The sequence below is a fragment of the Dysidea avara genome, chromosome 2 (assembly GCF_963678975.1).
Source record: "Dysidea avara chromosome 2, odDysAvar1.4, whole genome shotgun sequence".
Classification (NCBI taxonomy): Eukaryota; Metazoa; Porifera; class Demospongiae; order Dictyoceratida; family Dysideidae; genus Dysidea; species Dysidea avara.
In genome coordinates this window covers 21,144,132-21,164,384 of record NC_089273.1, presented here as the reverse complement: position 1 = coordinate 21,164,384, position 20,253 = coordinate 21,144,132, and the positions used below count along the sequence as shown (strand labels likewise).

Sequence of the window (20,253 nt, the reverse complement as noted above, 5' to 3'; positions counted from 1 at the left end):
AATAACTATCAAGAATTTACTTCCACTTTACATCACCATTTACTTACTGATTTTATAACTTAAGTTTGCATCTTTTTTTTTTTCTTTCTTTCTTTTTTTGTAATAAATATTATGTAACATATTATACTATACATGTATGTATGTATGCATGCATGTATGTATGTATGTATGTATGCATGCATGTATGTATGTATGTATGTATGTATGTACGTAAGTGCTGCGTATGTATATTATGTATATGTATGTATGTACTGTGTATACTCCTCCTATATGGAAGAACGGCTATGCCGAATATAGGAGTTTAAAACCAAATTCAATTCAATTCAATTCTTAAGCATGTTTTTATGCAGCCTTTTTGGCTGTGCCAGGCAAATAATGGCTTGAAAAGCTTATAATGAAATAATGGAAATGGACCGCCCGCTTGCATGCAAATATGCCTGAGTCCAGGACGGGAAACAGAGAATTTATTTGGAGTGGCCTTACCTGCTGGAGGTGTCACCGATAACTTGTACAGCAATGGTAAGCTGTAAGCTTCAATTGGAGAAAGCATTCCGTTCCGTCGTTTAGTCCATCGTTCCGTTCCGTAGAATAGACCCCACCCAATTTGCCAGGCCAAAAACTTGGGCTTTAGGCGAAGACTAGGAAGCGAGAAATTATCTAGCACTATGCTATTCGAGAAATTATTTAGCAATATTCGAGAAATAAGAAATATTCAGGAGTGAGAGAAAATGAATGAGGAAACTTAAAACCGCTCTGATCAATAACGTGTAGTTTGTTTAACTCAATATCCGCCTTCTGTAATAATGGTAAAATTGAGTGCTGAAGTGATTTATATGAGTGCTTTGATAATTTGTGCCAGTGGATTTTATGTGTCATTGTCATCGAAGACAAAATACTGCACAGAGGAGGAAAAGAAAGGCTGGGGTGGAGAGTGTCAGGTATTGTACCTGTACAGCTGTACCATATCTATAACCGCCGTAGCAAAATGGTTTACAGTGGATCGAACCTCCCTTAACAAACTCCCGAATTAAGGACACAATAGAAAAAACCTCCATCAATAAGGCCAAAAATATTGGTCCAAACGGGTCTGGTTAATACATTTTTTACCTCTCAAGGGGGTGACACATAGGCGCAGATCTGCGACCACGTCTAAGTCAAAGGTCAAGGCCACCAAATTCATGCCAATCAAGGGTGAAAATTTCCAACCCACAATCAAAAAGTACTCAAATATTGTCACTAAGTCACTGGTCAAAGATTGGAAAGGCTCTTAGTCACAAGTCAAAGTGCAGGTCAAGACTTTGACTGCGGTCGCAGATCAACCTACAGTGAGTATATGTGTGACACCCCCTTGCCTCAAACCTCTATATTACAACAAAAAAATGGTTGGGTCCCAAAATGTCCGTAATAGAGAGGTTCTGGTTTTATGGAACTCTGCCTGAGACTAGGGTTACAAAGAAAGTTATGACTGTTATTTTTGTGTTTGGCTTATATTGAACCTTGACTGATTCAATTTAGGTTAATTACTTCATACCAAGAGTTCATAATATAGCCTCCCTTTCTATGTTATGAACTCTTGACCATACCAATTAAGCTGGGTATGTAAGTAGGGGATCTGTTTATAAAATACATTGAAGTCAGTGTTTTTTTTTTCTTTCACAATGTGAGAGGTTCTTACAGTCAAGCAGTGATATATCACCCATATGCACACGCACATAACTCACACACACACAAACACACTTTTTACCCTACCGGATTGAACTTTTTCTCATAGACAATAATGCCACTATATACACTGTAGCATTCTGTTGGTAGTGTGTTTACTCTGAGCAGCTCTGTGTTATTAAGAAATGGAGTTTGCTCTGTATGTACAAAAAAAATGATATTCGGCCATAGTCAAAGCCATTATGTAGAATGTTGGCAATTAGAGTTGAGTAGTTTGGTCACTAATCATATCAAAATACACAGTAGTGTGTCGTGCAGCCAAGTAAGCCAGAGCACCATACCGTATGTTGACAGGAAGAAGAAAACAGCTTTTTCACGTGTGTGTAGCTCCATGGCCCCTTCTCCAAAGCACACCATTTTTGCGTTATAGCTGTCCCCCAGGTAGGGTAGGCCACACAGCAAATTTGATTAAATTCGCAAGAACCATTTGTGAGATACGGGCGTTCAAAGTTTTGTTTTAATTTTCTTCTTTTTTTTCTTAAGCCGTAGGGGGCTACGGGGGCTTCAATTTCTTTTTGCACGCTTTGCAAAAAATTGCTATAAAACACAAACGTGTAACTCAATTGCATCAATATTTAGCACAAATGAAGAGCATATAAAGGTGAATTCACATACCAAGTTTGCTATGAATCTGATAAATATCCAAGGAGTTATGATTATGAACCTTGTTTATTCACGTAAAAAAAAAAAAAAAAAACTTTTGTCATGGCTACAGGTTGAGGAATATCTTGAAAAATTGTGTGTACATACTATAGGCTGATCATCGTAGCAGTGCCTTTTGATAGTTTAAATAGCAATAGAGTTACAGTGACAAAGTTATAAAGCAAAAACCAAACAAGTGTAAAATCACAGGATTGAGATACTTTAATAGAGCAGTCACTGTAGGGTAAAAAAGATGCATAAAAAATGTCAAGAGAGAGAAAAACTGACCAGAGTTCAAACCAAGGACCTCCATACCTCACGCCTGCATCCACCACTGCTATATTGGCTGATCACTTCACTTAATTTCTACCTTATAGCTAAATGAAAATTCTAGTACTCAATAAGTAAAACTGATGTACCAATAGAAAATCTAGATTGTTCTAACACTTTGAGGTTCAGTCTAGTACCACTTTTGTATCGATCAGTGGTATATTGGTAGTATTAACTCAGTCTCGCCCCCAGGTGGTCTGCAAGCAGACTAGTACTGTATGACCAACTCACGCCAATCATCATCATCATAATAAGTGCTATGCTAGCAAAACTTGTGATACAATAGGCTGGAAATCATATCCCAGTAAAAAAGGTGCATTTGTTTAAAGTTGAGCAACTGCATTTTTTCACATTTGCATGAAAAATCAAGATACTCTTATAGAACAGTCACTGAAAAATATAATATTCCACGATCATAACATACCTATTCACTTTCATATAAATCACTATAGTAGAAAGAAATACATATACTGTAGACCTTATATTATGGCCATCATGCATGACAAATTATGTTAGTGGTAGCATGTGTCTGAGGACACCCTTGTCTAAATTGTTTGTTTTTTTATCATCAATTATACTGATGGTTTTCTCTCTTTGTTGGTAGCTGTCCGGGATGAGTAGGTAATTTTCTGTATCATTTGTATGATCATCATTGTTCCTGTAGCAGTTAGCTATGATCTGTAGATAAGAAGAAATAGTAAGCCTCAAAACCTTGGTTTGAAAATACAAAAGAAGTCGAATTCACTCAAAACCAGCCAAGCTGTAAAAAAGAGTGCAGCCTTCAAAAACCTGGGTGAAAAAAGTTGTGAAATCAAAGGTGATGGCCATGAAATGGCTGCAATGATGTCAGTGGTATAGAAGATGTCCCACCCCAAGGAAGTTTTCTTTGCAAATAACTTTGTATTCACATAGCCATCACTTGCATGAAAAATGGTTCCTCTCATTGCATGGCTGGAGTGTGTGTCTTGATCTTGACTTACATGTATTTTATACAATAAGTTCTCCCTCAGGGCCATCAGAGTAAAAGACGAAATGGTAAGACTTAGTTTAGGCAGCTGGGTCTGAGGGCATACTCCCTGAGGAAAATTTCACATTTTGATATGCTGTTTGGAGGCATTTTGGGCTGTAATACTGTGTGCAATGCTAGCTAGTTAGCTACCTGACAAGTGTTCGGTGACAGAGATAAAACTGGACACTGATCAAGAAGCACCTCTGTAATACTATTTAACCTATTACGTTAGGGGCGGAGAAATAGGGGGGGGGGGGGGGGGGGGGGGGGGATGATAAATGACACATGTATAATAATGAATCACAATGAGCTTACTGATAATTAAGCATATCCAATTTGCTCAATGCTTGATCAAGCAACAAAATTTAATGCCCCCCACCCCTCACTTTTTCCAATGCCCAGTTGCCAAAGTAAAGCAACTATTTTAGTCATCAGCCAACTTACTTTGCCTCTATTTACTGCAAGCATGGAACACCGCATGAATCAGTGCTGGGAGTGCACATGATCAATATACTCTAATAGAGCAGTCACCTAACTGCTCTAATAGAACATTCAGCGGATCATTATAAGTTTACCCTGCTATATGCAATTAATTCAATATGTCTTCACTAACACTTATATCTGTATATAATCAATAGCATGCTTCATTTACTGATGTATCTAATTGTACAGTGCCTCAATGATAGTCATTGCATAGGAGTATCCTATTTGAGTACACATGTTCCACTGAAAATGCTCTCAGATTCAATCTCAAAGCATCCAAATCTCAAAATTTTCCTGTGGGGGCATGCCCCCAGACCCCCCTAGTATTGGTGTGCTTTGCATGCAAAGCACAGTAATTAAGGTACATGCAGTTAATGATTTTTAAAACACTTTGTAAACTTACAGCCAACCCACATGACTTCCCCCCCCCCCCCCACTTTTGAGTACTGTTCTCCGCCCCTGTATTACATATTTGGGAATGTTAAAGAGAAACAAAGTTAAAATAACTGTAATTATTTTTAGAGGCACTTTATACAGGACATGAAGCTGTTTTGGGTGAAATACAGTTTAGGTTGAATAAATGTTTCTACCAAATGTTGCTGGAAAATCTTTACACCAAAAGCAAGGTTCCATGGTGTCCTTGGACCCCCTGGATCTGCCACTGTTATAGTTTCATGTGTTTTTATATGAATGGGTTCTAAATGGTCATTTGACATTCAAGGACCAATTAGTGAGGATGCACTGCATGCAGATAAATGATTGGATATCCTTTGTAGACACATCTGGACATTTATGCTAACAAATTGGAATCGCCATTTACTTTACAATCCTATGAACGATCAAGGTGGTTTTATGATGTGTGTTGGTAGAATGTTCATAACAGAATTCCTGCCCTTGTAGCTTTGATTTCTGTCAACCTAAGGATGGCTACCAGCATCTAGCAGAGAATTTTGGGCAAGTATTAGCTGGAGATCGTCTATCACTGTTGCCCCATAAGGTAGCTAGTCTGGAACAAAATACTTGTATTATTTACATTTTTTTCTATTTAGATTGTGTATAAGAAAAATGTAACAGATGTGATGTTATGTAAAAAGAACTATGTTGATCCTAACGATCCAAAGTTACATTTTTTAAAGAATTCTATTCATCAAGGATACATGCGTCAATGGTAATTTACCAATGTATTGTGTTTTTTATCTAAGTTACAACTAGAATGTGCCAACAAGATTCTATAAACCTCACCACAGGTTTCTATCCCATTAGGCTCTCCAGGCATCAAAGGAATTATGTGTAAATTTTCTAATGCATGTTGTGTATAAAGATCTTGAGAAGACAATATGTGACTGAATCGAATCTGGAAAAACCAGTCTTAACTCCCATGCCAGAAGATTTGATTTTCTACCATGAACACAAAGCTACATGAATAAACTATCAATTTTGCAATCCAAATTTGAGTGGTCTACTTTTGCTGGCTATAGTGGCGATCCGTATAAGCAGTCTGGGGCATTACTGGAGCTCTGGTCAGTCTGGGAATGGCTATATGTGGCTGTTGTATGTGGCTGTACAGCCTTTGTGGTGTTGAAGAAAGTGCTATAAATTTCCTTAGCCGGTTTTGAGACCTGGATGGCCCAAAATTGACCTAATTTATTCCTTTTTCGTTTTGCTAACAATCTCTTGCCCTCCCATCCCTATTGGAGATCACTTGATACAGTCAATGTTGGTTAAAATCTATCTTACAGTAAGTGGTAGGAAACTTAGCCGTTGGCTTCTTGTACGGTGGAAAGTAAGGAATTTGTGTAAAATGTGTGATAATTTGCTTCAACCATTTGCAAACTACAATATACCAAATTCTTAAAACTGGCATTTCTTGATACTTTTAAATAGATTATTATAAGTCCAGTTTTCCTAGACTTGGTCACATATAATGAGTATGACTACTGAAAAGCTGGCGTCAGTCCCTATTTACACCTTGTTAGCATACAAGGCATGTTTGTGTTTGTATGTGCAAGTATACATGTACATAAAGTCCGTTGTTGTTAACTGTGTCATTACAATAGGTTTATGGATGATATGCCATGTTACACAGTAACCAATTCGGACCAACCATTTTGCAGTAAAAGATCTCCTATTGGCTGTTATGTTTCCCAAGAAGGGAAACCACATGATGCCTGTTTTATAAGTGTTTGTGTACATGTGTGTGTGCGATATAATTTAGATACTCTATTTAGGCGCAATTATCTGAGAGGAGTGCTACATATTTGTTCAACTATGTTAAAATTATGATAGCTTATTACAGAGAAGATGAAGAAAGGGATGTCGTGACAAGAGTTCAGATACAGGTGGCAAGGTTTGCTCACTGTATTACAACAATTCAAAAGTATTTTGTATCAATAGTTGTGAAGTCTATCCTTGCAGTAGGAGTAGCAAAGGATTGAACCTTTTCTCACAAAACCTCTCCATTACATATTCTTATTCTGTGGAGTTTGTTGTAAGTACTTTTGAATAATTACATTATTGACTAGGAATTGCATGTCATGCAGGAACTAGAAGGTGTAGCATGGACACATCGTTGGGACTACTTATTGAATAATATACCATATACTTCTTCTATCCTTGGTTATGTGGCAGGTTTCTTGACATTGGTCTTATCTGTTGTCTTCTTTATATTGCAATGCTCATTGTATCGAAACGTTAATGTAACCACAATCTACAGCCAATATAGCAATGATGTAAGTGAAAATGTACATGATACTACCATGATTATTATGTCTTTGCATTCTAGAGTTATAGCAAATTTCATTGGAAGGAGTTATGTGATGATGTGTTTCGTCCACCTTCACATATCATGTTATTATCAATATCAGTTGGTACTGGACTGCACTTGTTCACTACAGTACTGATGGTGCTCTTAATTGCCTGCTTTGGCTTTTTATCACCTGCAAACCATGGTGCATTTCTTATAACTAACTAACTGTTTGAGGCTGCCCAGGTCCAGTCATGGATTTTTTTCTCCTTTCTCCACCTTTTCAAACATACTTTCTGTAACAACTTAAACAGGCTGTAGAACCAGGAGTCCTACAGACCTTCAGCACTTGTGCTGTAAAGTCTTAATAATAAAAAAACCGATTCCTTCAGCCAAATATAACTCAATAATAAGGAAAACAATGGGCTTGATTTTTTCACTGTTTAACACCATGAAATGTCTTTTCACAAACTGCAGCTGCCATAATGCACACATGATGGACTTACTCTTGTCCTCATTTGTGTCTCTTTTTCTTTCTCTAGTATCATGTAGGTGTTGATTATTGGTAATGCAACGTGCACGGAGTTAGAGCTTTCAATTTCTGTACATTTAGTGGACTGCATTGATTGCAGAGGCTCTTTTTGTACTGTTCTGTAAGGCTGTATAATGAATGGGTGGAATGTAGCTGAAAACAAACTGGAATAGCCACTTTGCATTCCAGCATTAATTGATGATCATCGAGGCATGTATTCATTCATGGAAGTTAACTTTGTGACATGGTGGTGCCATTCTTTCATTTTACCTTGTATATGAGGCTGCCCAGGTCCAATCATGGATTTTTTCTTCTTTCTCCTACTTTTCAAACATACTTAGTGCAGTTAATATAAACATCTTAGGCCTTTATAAGGCCTTCTGGTATACAGGCTCTGCCTTTACCAGGTACTTTAATCATAGTATACAGTATGCAATAGTTCACCATCAATAAATTTACATTTTTTAATTGTCTTATTGCAAAATCCAAACAAAGGAAAATTTTAAAATCATACAGTATGATAGTACTGTATAGGATACAATCACTTGAAAATATATCACAGACAATGTGTAGAGCCACCAAAGAATTACTATGGATAAATTTTTACATCAAGAGGCAGATGAAACAGCATAAGAAGTTATAACAAACAGAAAAAGCATGGCAGGATATTAAGAACGATATCACGACACTTATCCGGATGTGAGTTCCACAGGAAGTACCAAAACAAATGTTTTCTGATGATGGTGAATATTCTGCATGGTACTACATGGATAGAAATTATTTAACTATTTTAAATACTTCCTGAACAATTATAATTATTGGTGTGGACTATCAGCATGGTAAAAATAGTGAGGAAGGAAAGAATCAGATGTCTTACCCATATTCACTCAAGATAGCATGATCATAACCTCTTGAGCATTACAAACTCAATTTTATAAAATAACATTTATCCACAACACTACCAAATTTGGTACACGCAAATCTATCAAATGCTGTTTAAGTTTTTGGGGCAAAAAAAGGTTGGTACCTAAAGGTCCTGCTAAATAAAAAAATGTAACTAATGGGTGCCATTACACTTTCAATCCTGATTACCCCCTAACTACACACAGGCTTGGTCATAGATGCAGAAGACAGCCGGTGGGGCACCACATGGCCTACACGCAGACTTGGTCATTGGCTTTTTTAGTGACATAAGCTACCAAAAGAAAACTGTTAGGATATTGGAGGAAGCTGGCTGCTCCTGGTCCAGGGATTGAGCCCACAATTCCAGCATCATCCACAGGATTTCCCAAGCAGCCTCCTTCAACCACCAGCTAGGCACTGATGGAGTATATAGTATTTTATGTGCTATTTAAATACATGAAAAGAAAAATGTTCCCTGCTGTGGATCTCTGTACAGGGTGATGTGTTTGTAGCTGAACTCTCTACAGGGTGATTTGCTTGTAACCGAATTCCCTATATTGTGTCTAGTGTCTATATAGCTGATCTCTCTACAGGTTGATTTGTTTGTAGCTGAACTCTCTACAGGGTGATTTGTTTGTAGCTGATCTCTCTACAGTGGGTGATTTGTTTGTAACTGAAATCTCTACAGGTTGATTTGTTTGCAGCTGAGCTCACTGCAAGGTATTTTGTTTGTAGTTGATCTCTCTACAGGGTAGTTTGTTTGTAGCTGAACTCACTGCAAGGTGATTTGTTTGTAGCTGATCTCTCTACAGGGTGATGTGTTTGTAACTGAAGTCTCTACAGGGTGATTTGCTTGTAACTGAATTCCCTATATTGTGTCTAGTGCCTATATAACTGATCTCTCTACAGATTGATTTTTTTGTAGCTGAACTCTCTACAGGGTGATTTGTTTGCAGCTGAACTCTCTACAGGGTGATTTGTTTGAAGCCGAACTCTCTACAGCGTGATTTGTTTATAGCTGATCTCTCTACAGGGTGATTGTTTGTAGCTGATCTCTCTACAGGGTGATTTGGTTGTAGCTGATCTCTCTACAGTGGGTGATTTGTTTGTAACTGAAATCTCTACAGGTTGATTTGTTTGTAACTGAAGTCTCTACACGGTGTTTTGTTTGTAGCTGATCTCTCTACAGGGTAATTTGTTTGTAGCTGAACTCTCTACAAGGTGATTTGTTTGTAACTGAACTCTCTACAGGGTGATTTGTTTGTAGCTGATCTCTCTACAGGGTGATGTGTTTGTAGCTTAACTCTCTACAAGGTGATTTGTTTGTAGCTGAACTCTCTACAGGGTGATTTGGTTGTAGCTGAACTCTCCAGAGGGTGAATTGTTTGTAGCTGAACTCTCTACAGGGTGATTGGATTGTAGCTGATCTCTCTACAGGGTGATTGATCTCTCTACAGGGTGATTTGGTTGTAGCTGATCTCTCTACAGTGGGTGATTTGTTTGTAACTGAAATCTCTACAGGTTGATTTGTTTGTAGCTGAAGTCTCTACAGGGTGATTTGTTTGTAGCTGAACTCTCTATAGGGTGATTTGTTTGTAGCTGATCTCTCTACAGGGTGATTTGTTTGTAGCTGATCTCTCTACAGGGTGATTTGGTTGTAGCTGATCTCTCTACAGGGTGATTTGGTTGTAGCTGATCTCTCTACAGTGGGTGATTTGTTTGTAGCTGAACTCACTGCAAGGTGATTTGTTTGTAGCTGATCTCTTTACAGGGTGATTTGCTTGTAACCAAATTCCCTATATCGTGTCTAGTTTCTAGCTGATCTCTCTACAGGTTGATTTATTTGTAGCTGAACTCTCTACAGGGTGATTGGTTTGTAGCTGAACTCTCTACAGGATTGTTTCTTTGTCACTGAACTCTCTACAAGGTGACTTGCTTCTAGCTGATCTCTGTAGACGGTGACTTCTTCTAGCTGATCTTTCTACAGGGTCACTTGTATAGCTGAACTCTCTACAGGGTGATCTGTTCATAGCTGAACTCTCTACAGGTTGATTTGTTTGTAGCTGAAATCTCTTATTTCAAACTGATTTCACTGTAGGGTAACTTGTTTGTAGCTGAACTCTCTACAGGATGGTTTCTTTGTAGCTGAACTCTCTACAGAGTGATTTTTTTTTGTAGCTGAACTCTATATAGGGTGATTTGTATGTACCTGAACTTTCTACAGGGTAATTTGTTTATAGCTGAACACTCTGCAGGTAATTTGTTTGTAGTTGAACTCTCTACAGGGTTTCTTTGCAGCTGAGATCTCTACAGGGCAACTTCTTCTAACTGAGCTCTCTCTTGTTTCTAGCTGTTCTCTCTACAGAGTAACTTGTTTGTATAGCTGAACTCTTTACAGGTGGTTTTTTGGTTGCTGAACTCTCTACACTGTGACTTGTTTGTAGCAAAATTCTCTACAGAGTGACTTGTATGTAGTTGAATTCTCTACAGAGTGACTTACTTGTAGCTGAACATTGTATAAACTATAAAGTGACTTGTCTGTAGCTGAAATCTACTTGTTTGCAGCTGGTCTCTATAGGTTAACTTGTTTGTATAGATGAACTCTCTACAGGGTAGTTTCTTTGTAGCTGAACTCTTTCCACAGTGACTTGTTTATAGCTGAACTCTCTTCAGTGTGACTTGTAATGTTCTGATTCTTCTGAATCACTACAGCGATATATCTGTAGCTGAACTCTCTATAGGATGACTTGCTTCTTGCTGAACTGTCTATAAGATTAACTGTTTGCAGCTGAACTCCCTACAGAATAACTTGCAATGTAATAGAATTCTATAATGGAGGAAATAAATTAGCTGAATGCTCTATTAGGGTGACTGTTCTATTAGAGTATCTCGATCTCGCATATGTTACACGTAGTTGGCTTTGGAATCATAACTCAGTGGTTTGTAATCCGATTCTTCTGTACTAGTGCAAGGACTTTCTATGGTGATTATTCCAGCTACACACCGATTTTCAGCTCACTGCTCTAAGCGGTTTGCCTAGTAGGCGTGAAAACTAATAGTTTTTTTATTCATAAAAATCGATCGCGTAATTGTAATACAGGTCGGGTTTTGTGTCATATCTCGATGGCCTTTAACTGGATTCCTTTCAAACCAAAAAAAGGCACTCCTACGATAGTTACTCCATCTACATAGCAATTTTCAGCTCATTTCTTCAAGTGGTTTACCCTGTGGGCGTGACAGACCTTCGACCTTATTTTACGCAAATAATCGGTCATAACTCGGTGAATGTTCATCGGATTCATACCAAACTTGGTACTGAGATTCACCTTAATGAGCCCTTTAAGTGTGCCAAATTGTAGCCCGATTGGAGCACGAATTCGTGTTTTATGGCGGATTTTGCAAAGTGTACGAAAAGAAGTAGAAGAAAAAAACGAAGAAAAAAAACTCTAACTTTGGCCGATCGTATCTCGGAAATGGATAGAGCGATTTTCTTCAAATTTGGAAGGTGGACTTCTCTACCTAGCCGGCACTTCTGTAGCAACTTTGGTTTCAATCGGATAAGGAATCACGGAGCTACAAAGGTGTGAAAATCGCGTTTACTTTCTTCCAGTAAATATACTCACGGTGTGGCGCGCTGGCTTCTTGGGCCGTACGACACACTACCGTGTGTCTTGATATGTCATTATCAATGAATGATACAATGTCAAAGCCTAAGTACTTGTTTCCTTTGTGAAATAGGAAAATACTCTTTAAATTTTGATATGAAAATTATGATGCTAGTGATGCTCTTATATTATGTTTCATTATCAGGGAACTAAGTAGTTTGCAAAATATATATTATTTCTATTTAACCATCATGAATGAAGAATTTGTGGTTTGTCCAGCTTGCAAACAATACAAAAGTTAATTTTATGCAACTGTTTCTACACGTACAGGTTCAACTGAAGCAACTAAGCATTTCTAAACAGTGTACACTATGTATATGTGTGATCATTGTGCTTTTGTAATAAACTAAACAAATCAAATTATCAAGGTATAATATGATCTACATGCACACATGTACATAACTAATAATCTAAATTCACAATAATTAAAGTATCAACCAACAGCAATTCTTCAAAATATTTCAATATCAGGATTACTTGAAATTACTGATGTTAATACATTGGTCACGTCTTCAGTTATGAAATTTTGTAAATGTCAAGAACTTTAAGTGTTGAAATGCCACTCAGTGATTTTGCAATCGTCACAATACCAGTAGTTGTTAAACAGTTGTCACTTAACCTTAAATATTCTAGGGAGCAATTACTTGTAATAGCATATGCTAATTCAGAAGCCACTAAATCTAACATGTCGTTATCACTAAGATCCAATACTTTGAGTGTTGAAGTTTTCTTCAAAGCTGTTGCTATCATCAATGCTCCTTGTCCAAGTCTATTATTACCAAGATATAGTTGCTCTAATCTACAATTGCTTGATATTGCAAGTGCAATGGAATCGGCAGCTTCTGTAGCAACATCATTGCTTTGAAAGTTAAGGAATGTCACCGTTTTAATTTTGCTTAAAGCCTGAAAGATTTTAATAGTACCATTTGTTTTAAAAACATTTCCACTTAATCCAATAGCTTCCAATGGCTTATTATTCAATATAGCACATGCTATATCTTCAGCAGCACTCTCTGGTATCTGGTTATTATCAAGAAAAAAATGTCTTAGAGTAGAAATATTCTTTAATGCATCTGCTATTTGTTTGACGCCTGTTCCAAGAAAGTTATTGCATAGGTAAAAAATTTCCAATTGGACATTGTTGAGTACTATTGATGATATTGCATCTGAAGCATCTTCAGTTATAATGTTATTGTCGAGATAAAGAGCTGTTAATTTTGCATTCTTTAACGATTTTGAAATTGTTACCATATCACTTGCTGTTAGTCCATTGTCACTTAGTCCCAGTACTTCTAGATGGGAATTACTTGTAATAGCAGATGCTAATTCAGTAGCTGCCAGCTCTGGCATGTCATTGCCATGAAGATCCAAAGTCTTCAGTGTAGATATGTTTTTCAAAGCTGTTGCTATCTTCACTACACCAGGTCCAAGATTATTACTGCCAAGGTATAGTTCCTTTAACCCGCAATTCCTTGATATTGCAAGACCAATAGAATCACTCACTTCTTCAGTGATACCATTGTTTTGTAAGTTAAGGAATTTCAATGACTTAATTTTTGCTAAAGTTTGTAAAATTGTTACATATCCATTTGTTTTTAAAATGTTGTCACTTAAACTAAAGGACTGTAATGACTTATTGCTTAATATAGCATCAGCTAAATCCTTAGCAACACTTTCTGGAATCTGGTTATTGTTAAGATTCAAGTCTCTTAGATTAGAAATGCTCTTAAGTGCAATAGCTATATTTCTGACACCTTCTTCAAGAAAGTTATCATTTAGGTACAAAACTTGCAATTGAACGTTGTTGAGTATTACTGATGATATCGCATCTGCAGCTTCATTAGTTATGAGATTGTTCTGGATATCAAGAGCTTTCAGTGTGGACACATTACACAACGATTTAGCAATTGTTACAACACCACCTGTTGTTAAGCTGTTGCCACTTAACCTCAGATCTTCCAAGTAAGAATTAATTGAAATAGCACATGCTAATTCACTAGCCACCACTGCTGACATGTCATTGTCACTAAGATCCAAATTTGTGAGTGTTGATATATTTTTCAAAGCTGATACTATTTTCAATGCTACTTTTCCAAGTCTATTCTTCCCAAGAAATATTCTTCTAGTTCCAAATTGCTTGACACTGCTTTTGCGATTGCATCAGCAGCTTCTTTACTGATTTGGTTGTTATAAAAATTGAGTACTTTCACTGCTTTTAACCTGCTTATTGCCTGAAATATTTTTATAGATCCTTTCGTTTTAAGAACATTATTCATTAATCTGATAAACTGTAGTGAGTTATTACATAGTACAGCACCTGCTAAATCTTCTGCAACACTTTCAGGTATCTCATTGTTACTAAGATTTAATAGTCGGAGCTTTGAAGTGTGCTTAAGTGCAATTGCTATTTCTTTGACACCACTTCCAAGAAAGTTATTGCTAAGATTCAACTCTTCCACCTGTATATTGTTCAGTATTACAGATGCTATAGCATCAGCAGCTTTCAAGGTAATTTTATTACTACCAATGTTTAGCACTTTCAACGATGATAGATTACTTAGTGATTGTGAAATTGTGATTGCTCCAATTGTCTGTAGGTTATTGCTATGTAAATTAAGGACTTCCAAAGAACAGTTATTACTAATAACAGTAGCTAAAATATCAGCAGCTTCTTCTGGAATATTGTTAATAGATAAATCTAACTCTTTAAGTGTTGTAATCTTACTTAAAGAATGTAAAATTGAACTTCCACATAACCCCAAATAATTGTTTGCTAACCAAAGTGTTTGTAAATTACTACTACTATTGATAAACACTGATGCTGAACCCAATGCATCATTACTATTAACATTCAATGTTTTAAGAGATCTATTACCCTTTAAAGATACCAATATTTTTATTAAGCCTTGCTTAAGACCATTGTACCCAAGATATAGCTCTTCTAATTCACAATTATCTATTAACAATGATGCTAGAGCATCTGCTGCTTCCTCAGTTATCAAGTTATCACTAATATTAAGTTTCTTAAGTGTTGAAATGTTACTCACAGATTTTGTGATTGCCACGATACCACTTGTTGTAAGTCTATTTCCGTTTAACCTCAGATCTATTAAATAGGAATTCATTGAAATAGCACATGCTAATTCAGTAGCCACTTCTACTGGCATGTCGTTATTACTGAGATCCAGTTTTATGAGTGTTGATACATTTTTTAAAGCTGCTGCTATCTTTAATACTCCTGTTCTAAGTTTGTTATTACCAAGGAACAGTTGTTCTATTCCTGAGTTACTTGATATTGCAAATCCAATAGCATCGGCAGTTTCTTCTGTACATCCATTGCCTTGAAACTCTAAGATTTTTAATGTTTTGATACTGGATAATGCATGCGACATTTTTATAATTCCACTACTGTTGAAATTGTTATTGCTCAACATAATAATTTGTAATGAGTTGAAGTTTGATATGGTACCTGCTAAATTATCAGTAACACTTTCTGGTATTTGATTATTATTAAGATTTAGGCCTCTTAGGTTAGGTGTATACTTCAGTGCATTTGCTATTTGTTTAACACCTGTTTCAAGTACATTGTCATGGAGATACAACTGTTCTAATTTGACATTGTTTAGTATCACAGATGCTATAGCATCTGCCGCTTTGGCAGTTATTTTGTTACCACCAATATGGAGTACTTTCAGTGTTGATAGTTTACTCAGTGACTGTGCAATTGTGACTACTCCACTTGTCTTTAGATTGTTGTTAGATAAGTACAACACACTTAAGGAACAATTATCCTCAATAACAGCCGCTACAGAAATGGCTGCTTCAATTTGCAAAAAATTACCAGTTAAATTCAATTCTGTGAGTTTCGTAGTACAACTGATAGCATTTACCATGTGAATGCCACATGATCTCAAATCATTATTTGCTAACCACAGTTTTTGCAAATTATTGCAACCAATGACTGCCATTAGTTCACCTCTTATTGTACCCGATATGTTGTTACTGTCAATGTCTAAGACTACAAGAGATGAGCTAAACTTCAATTTATTTATTAGACCAAGTTTAAGACTGTTATGACCTAAATATAACTCTCGCAATCCAGTGTTATTTGTAAGCAGTGATGCTATAGCATCTGCAGCTTCTTCAGTTATTAAGTTATTCTGAATATTGAGCCTTTTCAATGTACAAATGTTGCTTAAAGAATTTGCAATTGTTATAACACCACTTGATGTTAACCTGTTACCACTTAACCGCAGATCTTCTAGGGAGGAATTATTTGCAATAACTGATGCCAACTCAGTGGTCACCTCTACTGACATGTCATTGTTATTGAGATTTAACACTTTTAAAGTTGATAGGCTTTTCAAAGCTGTTAATACCTTCAATGTTCCAACTCCTAGATTGTTATTACCAAGGTGCAGTTCTTCTAATTCTGAATTACTTGATATTGCAAGTGAAACAGCATTAGCAGCTTCTTCAGTGATTTGATTCGCAGCAAAATTTAACAATTTTAAAGCTTTACTATTGCAAAGTGCCTATGAAAGTTTTATAATTCCATTAGTTTTAAGAGCATTGCTCATTAAATTAATGACACACAATGAGTTGTTACTTAATATTGCTCCCGCTAAATCATCAGCAACACTTTCTGGTATACAGTTATTATCAATATTTAACTCTCTGAGGGTTGAAATTCTCCTAAGTGCATTTGCTATTACTTTGACACCTGTTCCAATATAATTGTTCTGGAGGTACAGTTTTTCCAACTGGACATTGTTTAGTATTACAGATGCTATACTGTCTGCAGCCTTGTGGGTAATTTTATTATTACCAATAGTTAGTACTTTTAATGTTGACAGCTTAATTAGTGACTCTGAAATCGTGATTGCTCCACTTGTCTGTAGATTATTGTTCGATAAATTCAGAACTTCTAAAGAACAGTTATTACTAATAACTACTGATAAAGCAACTGCTACTTCTTCTGGCATATAATTGCCAGATAAATCCAACTTTAATAGTGTCGTGACCATACAAAATGAACTCAGAATCGTCAATGCGCATATTCTCAAATTATTGTTTGCTAAAGATAGTTTTTCTAAACTATAGCTGTTGTCAGTAGCAATTTCTGATACATGCTCAACTACATGTAGTACACCTGATGCATCATCATTATTATTATTCAGCATCAATGTTTTTAGTGATGTGTTACCTTTTAAATTTAATATCAACTTCATTAGACCCAGCTTAAACTCATTGCAACCAATATATAATTCTTCTAATCCTTTATTACTAGTTAATAATGATGTTATAGCATCTACCGCCTCCTCAGTGATTAAGTTATCAGCAACATTAAGTTTCTTAAGTGTTGCAATGTTACTTAAAGATTTTGCCACTGTTGTAATACCACTTGTTGCTAGTCTGTTTCCATTTAATCTCAAATCTTTTAGAGTGAAATTACATGAAAGAACAGTGGCTAATTTTGCAGCCATTTCTGCTGACATGTTATTATAACTAAGATCCAATATTTCAAGTGTTGATATGTTACTCAAAGCTACCAGTATCTTCACTACTCCAGTTCCAAGTTTGTTACAACCAAGGTATAGTTGCTTTAATCCAGAATTACTTGATATTGCAAGCCCAATGACATCAGAAGCTTCTTCAGTGACTTGATTATTGTGAAGATTGAGTGTTCTCAACATTTTCTTTCTGCTCAATGCTTGTGCAATTGTTTTAACTCCATTTGTCTTTAAATAGTTGTTACCAACAGTAAACATCTGCAAAAAATCATTACTTAAGATAGCACCAGCTAAATCATCAGAAACACTTTCTGGTATTTGGTTATTATTAAGATTTAGCTCCTTCAGTTCAGAAATATTCTTAAGTGCATTTGCTATTTCTCTGACACCTGTTCCAAGAAAGTTGTCATGGAGATGAAGCTTTTCCAACTGGATATTGCTCAGTATTACAGATGCTATCGCACCTGCAGCTTCACAAGTAAGTTTATTGTTACCTATATGGAGCACTTTCAGTGTCAACAGCTTACTAAGTGGATGTGCGATGGTAATTATTCCATAACTCTGTAGGTTATTGTTAGATATTAATAGTACTTCCAAGGAACGGTTACTATTAATTGCAGCTGCTAAAGGAATGGCTACTTCTCCAGGCATGGAGTTATTAGTTAAATCCAACTCTGTAAGTGTTGTGATCTCAGATAAGGCAGATGTTACTAAAATTCCATGATGTTGCAAGTTAGTTTTTGCCAGCCATAACTTTTGCAATTTATTGTTGACACGAATAACAGTTTTTAGACCATCATGTACATCACATGGTAAATAGTTATTAGCCAGATCTAACATTGTAAGACTAGAAATGTTTGTAAGAGCAGTAATGATCCTTGTTGCTATTGTGTGAAAGTCACAATTATATAACTTCAAGACTTGTAATTTGGTGGTACTGGCAATAACAGATTCCATTTCTCCAGCTATTAATTCATTAAAGGGCATATTAATAAATATGACTACTTGTAAACTAGTAACAGAGCTCATTGCATCAAGTATTAGTTTAGCACCAGCACAGCTAATGATGCAGCCATCAAACAATACAAGTGTCATGGTACTATTTTTAATACAACGTGAAATCACTTGTGCTGTTTCATTATCTATCGAACTGTTTGTAAGCAGTAGAGAATCAGTCACTCTATTATTCATTTTAAACCCATCACATATCTGTTGTTTTGTTGCTCTATATCCAGTGAATGAGGACACAGATACAATAGCTACTGACAGTTGATTATTTGTCTTTAACACTGATTCAACTTTATCATATAGAACTTCTTGAGTGTTTTTATCAACTACAAACATTTCCATTAACTCATCAGGGGTTTTACACACATGATGCATTGACAAGTACAATCTATTAAATGTAAGTTTATTAAAGTCATCCATATCACTTGGTAAGTTTTTGTCATCAACTATAACTTCACCGTCTCCAAAACAAAATACCTGCAACCTGTCAGTAAAATGGTTAACAGTATAATGATCTATCAACAAAGAAAAGATGCTTACTGGATCATGCTTGTTATCAATAGAATCTAGCTTGTTTTTAAATTTGACATCTAACAGTTCCATGTAAATAAAGTAATCATAAACCTTAAACATTGCACATTTGCTTAAGCCTGCAAACATAACCCAAGTGTTCACATAATTCTTTGCAAACAAGGTACTCTTAAGTAATACAAATTGCTGACAAGGGTTTAAAGAGTTGATATAATATGCTGCTAAAAACTCTTGAATAGACAAATGAAGAAAATTGTATGAAACACAATCATCGATCTTCTTCATACTGAAATATTGCGTGGACTTTAGTAAACCTAAACCTTGGAAGTCATTGTTCATTGATGACAATTTAGGACACCAATTTTCTATGTCTTCTTGAGTAAAAACTATCATATTCCTTTTCAGAGTTTCAAAAGCAAATTTTGACAATTCTATCATGTAATCTTTATATAATTCTGGTAAATTCTCTAAGCGTAATATTTTAGGTTTTGGAAAATCAAGTTTTTCTACATAACGAGAAATTACAAAAGTAATAAACCTTTTATACAGTTCAGCTTGATCAGATGGTAATTCTTCAATTGCTTTAAAGGTATATACCAGAATTGTCATTATCACAGGTATGTAGCAAATACTATTGATTCTTGTGTTATTATCAAAGTAAGAACACAGCTTTTCTATTTTATCAGGGTAATTTTTCAATTCTTGCTCAATGTATTCTTTCTTACCATCATCAGTAAACCCCATCACTTCTACTCTGATATCTCCAATATGTTGTAGTCTATCAGTAGCAGTAGGTCGAGATGTGACTATCAATTTACTTTGAGGAAATGCTTCACGGTTTATTATCTTGGATATGAATAAATAATCTGAGGCATCACAATACTCATCATACCCATCCAATATAATTGTTACATCATCATCATTGCTTCTGTTGATGAGAATATCTGCACATTTTTCTGCGGTTTTATTAGCAGACTTATCAAAATTATAGAAGTAATGAATAAAACTTTGCATATCACAGATTTTCTTTATTTCAGGATCTCTCAAGTACACAAAGAATACCAGTTTAATATCACTGAGCAATTGCGATTTTGCCCATTGGTAGGCAATTTCTTTACTAAGTGTTGTTTTTCCCATTCCTGGAGCACCATCAATTATTATTACTTGTGGTA

General features: G+C 35.9%; 2 protein-coding genes and 1 pseudogene across 3 annotated transcripts; 1 reads left to right on the top strand and 2 right to left on the bottom strand.

The window, feature by feature from the left end:
• Positions 1-580: 580 nt before the first annotated feature.
• LOC136247917 (transmembrane 9 superfamily member 2-like) lies at positions 581-8,826 on the top strand. Its single transcript, XM_066039736.1, has 9 exons — positions 581-938; positions 4,963-5,030; positions 5,087-5,183; positions 5,236-5,354; positions 6,244-6,367; positions 6,415-6,533; positions 6,581-6,674; positions 6,727-6,915; positions 6,969-8,826. Exons 1-9 carry the CDS (start codon positions 804-806, stop codon positions 7,155-7,157), a joined length of 1,134 nt encoding a protein of 377 aa, XP_065895808.1. The 5' UTR covers positions 581-803; the 3' UTR covers positions 7,158-8,826.
• A 3,399-nt stretch (positions 8,827-12,225) lies between these two features.
• On the bottom strand, positions 12,226-16,475 carry LOC136246826 (protein NLRC5-like; annotated as a pseudogene).
• Positions 16,429-19,848, bottom strand: LOC136246822 (ribonuclease inhibitor-like). Of its 2 annotated transcripts, XM_066038393.1 has the most exons (2): positions 19,091-19,152; positions 16,429-19,034 (listed from the first exon to the last, which is right to left on the bottom strand). In XM_066038393.1, the coding sequence occupies exons 1-2, from the start codon at positions 19,096-19,098 to the stop codon at positions 16,565-16,567; spliced, it is 2,478 nt and encodes an 825-aa protein (XP_065894465.1). In that variant the 5' UTR covers positions 19,099-19,152; the 3' UTR covers positions 16,429-16,564. The 2 variants fall into 2 exon arrangements, with proteins under 2 accessions (XP_065894465.1, XP_065894464.1); XM_066038392.1 differs by having other exon boundaries at positions 16,429-19,848.
• Positions 19,849-20,253: the final 405 nt, after the last annotated feature.

What these genes read in the sequence shown, in the direction of transcription:
- LOC136247917 (XM_066039736.1), top strand. Translation starts at nt 804, where the DNA reads ATGGTAAAATTGAGTGCTGAAGTGATTTATATGAGTGCTTTGATAATT. An exon ending in ATGATGCCTGTTTTATAAGT is followed by an intron (nt 6,368 to 6,414) that starts GTTTGTGTACAT and finishes TACTCTATTTAG; the next exon opens with GCGCAATTATCTGAGAGGAG. An exon ending in ACAGCCAATATAGCAATGAT is followed by an intron (nt 6,916 to 6,968) that starts GTAAGTGAAAAT and finishes TTTGCATTCTAG; the next exon opens with AGTTATAGCAAATTTCATTG.
- LOC136246822 (XM_066038392.1), bottom strand. Translation starts at nt 19,825, where the DNA reads ATGGGGTTTACTGATGATGGTAAGAAAGAATACATTGAGCAAGAATTG.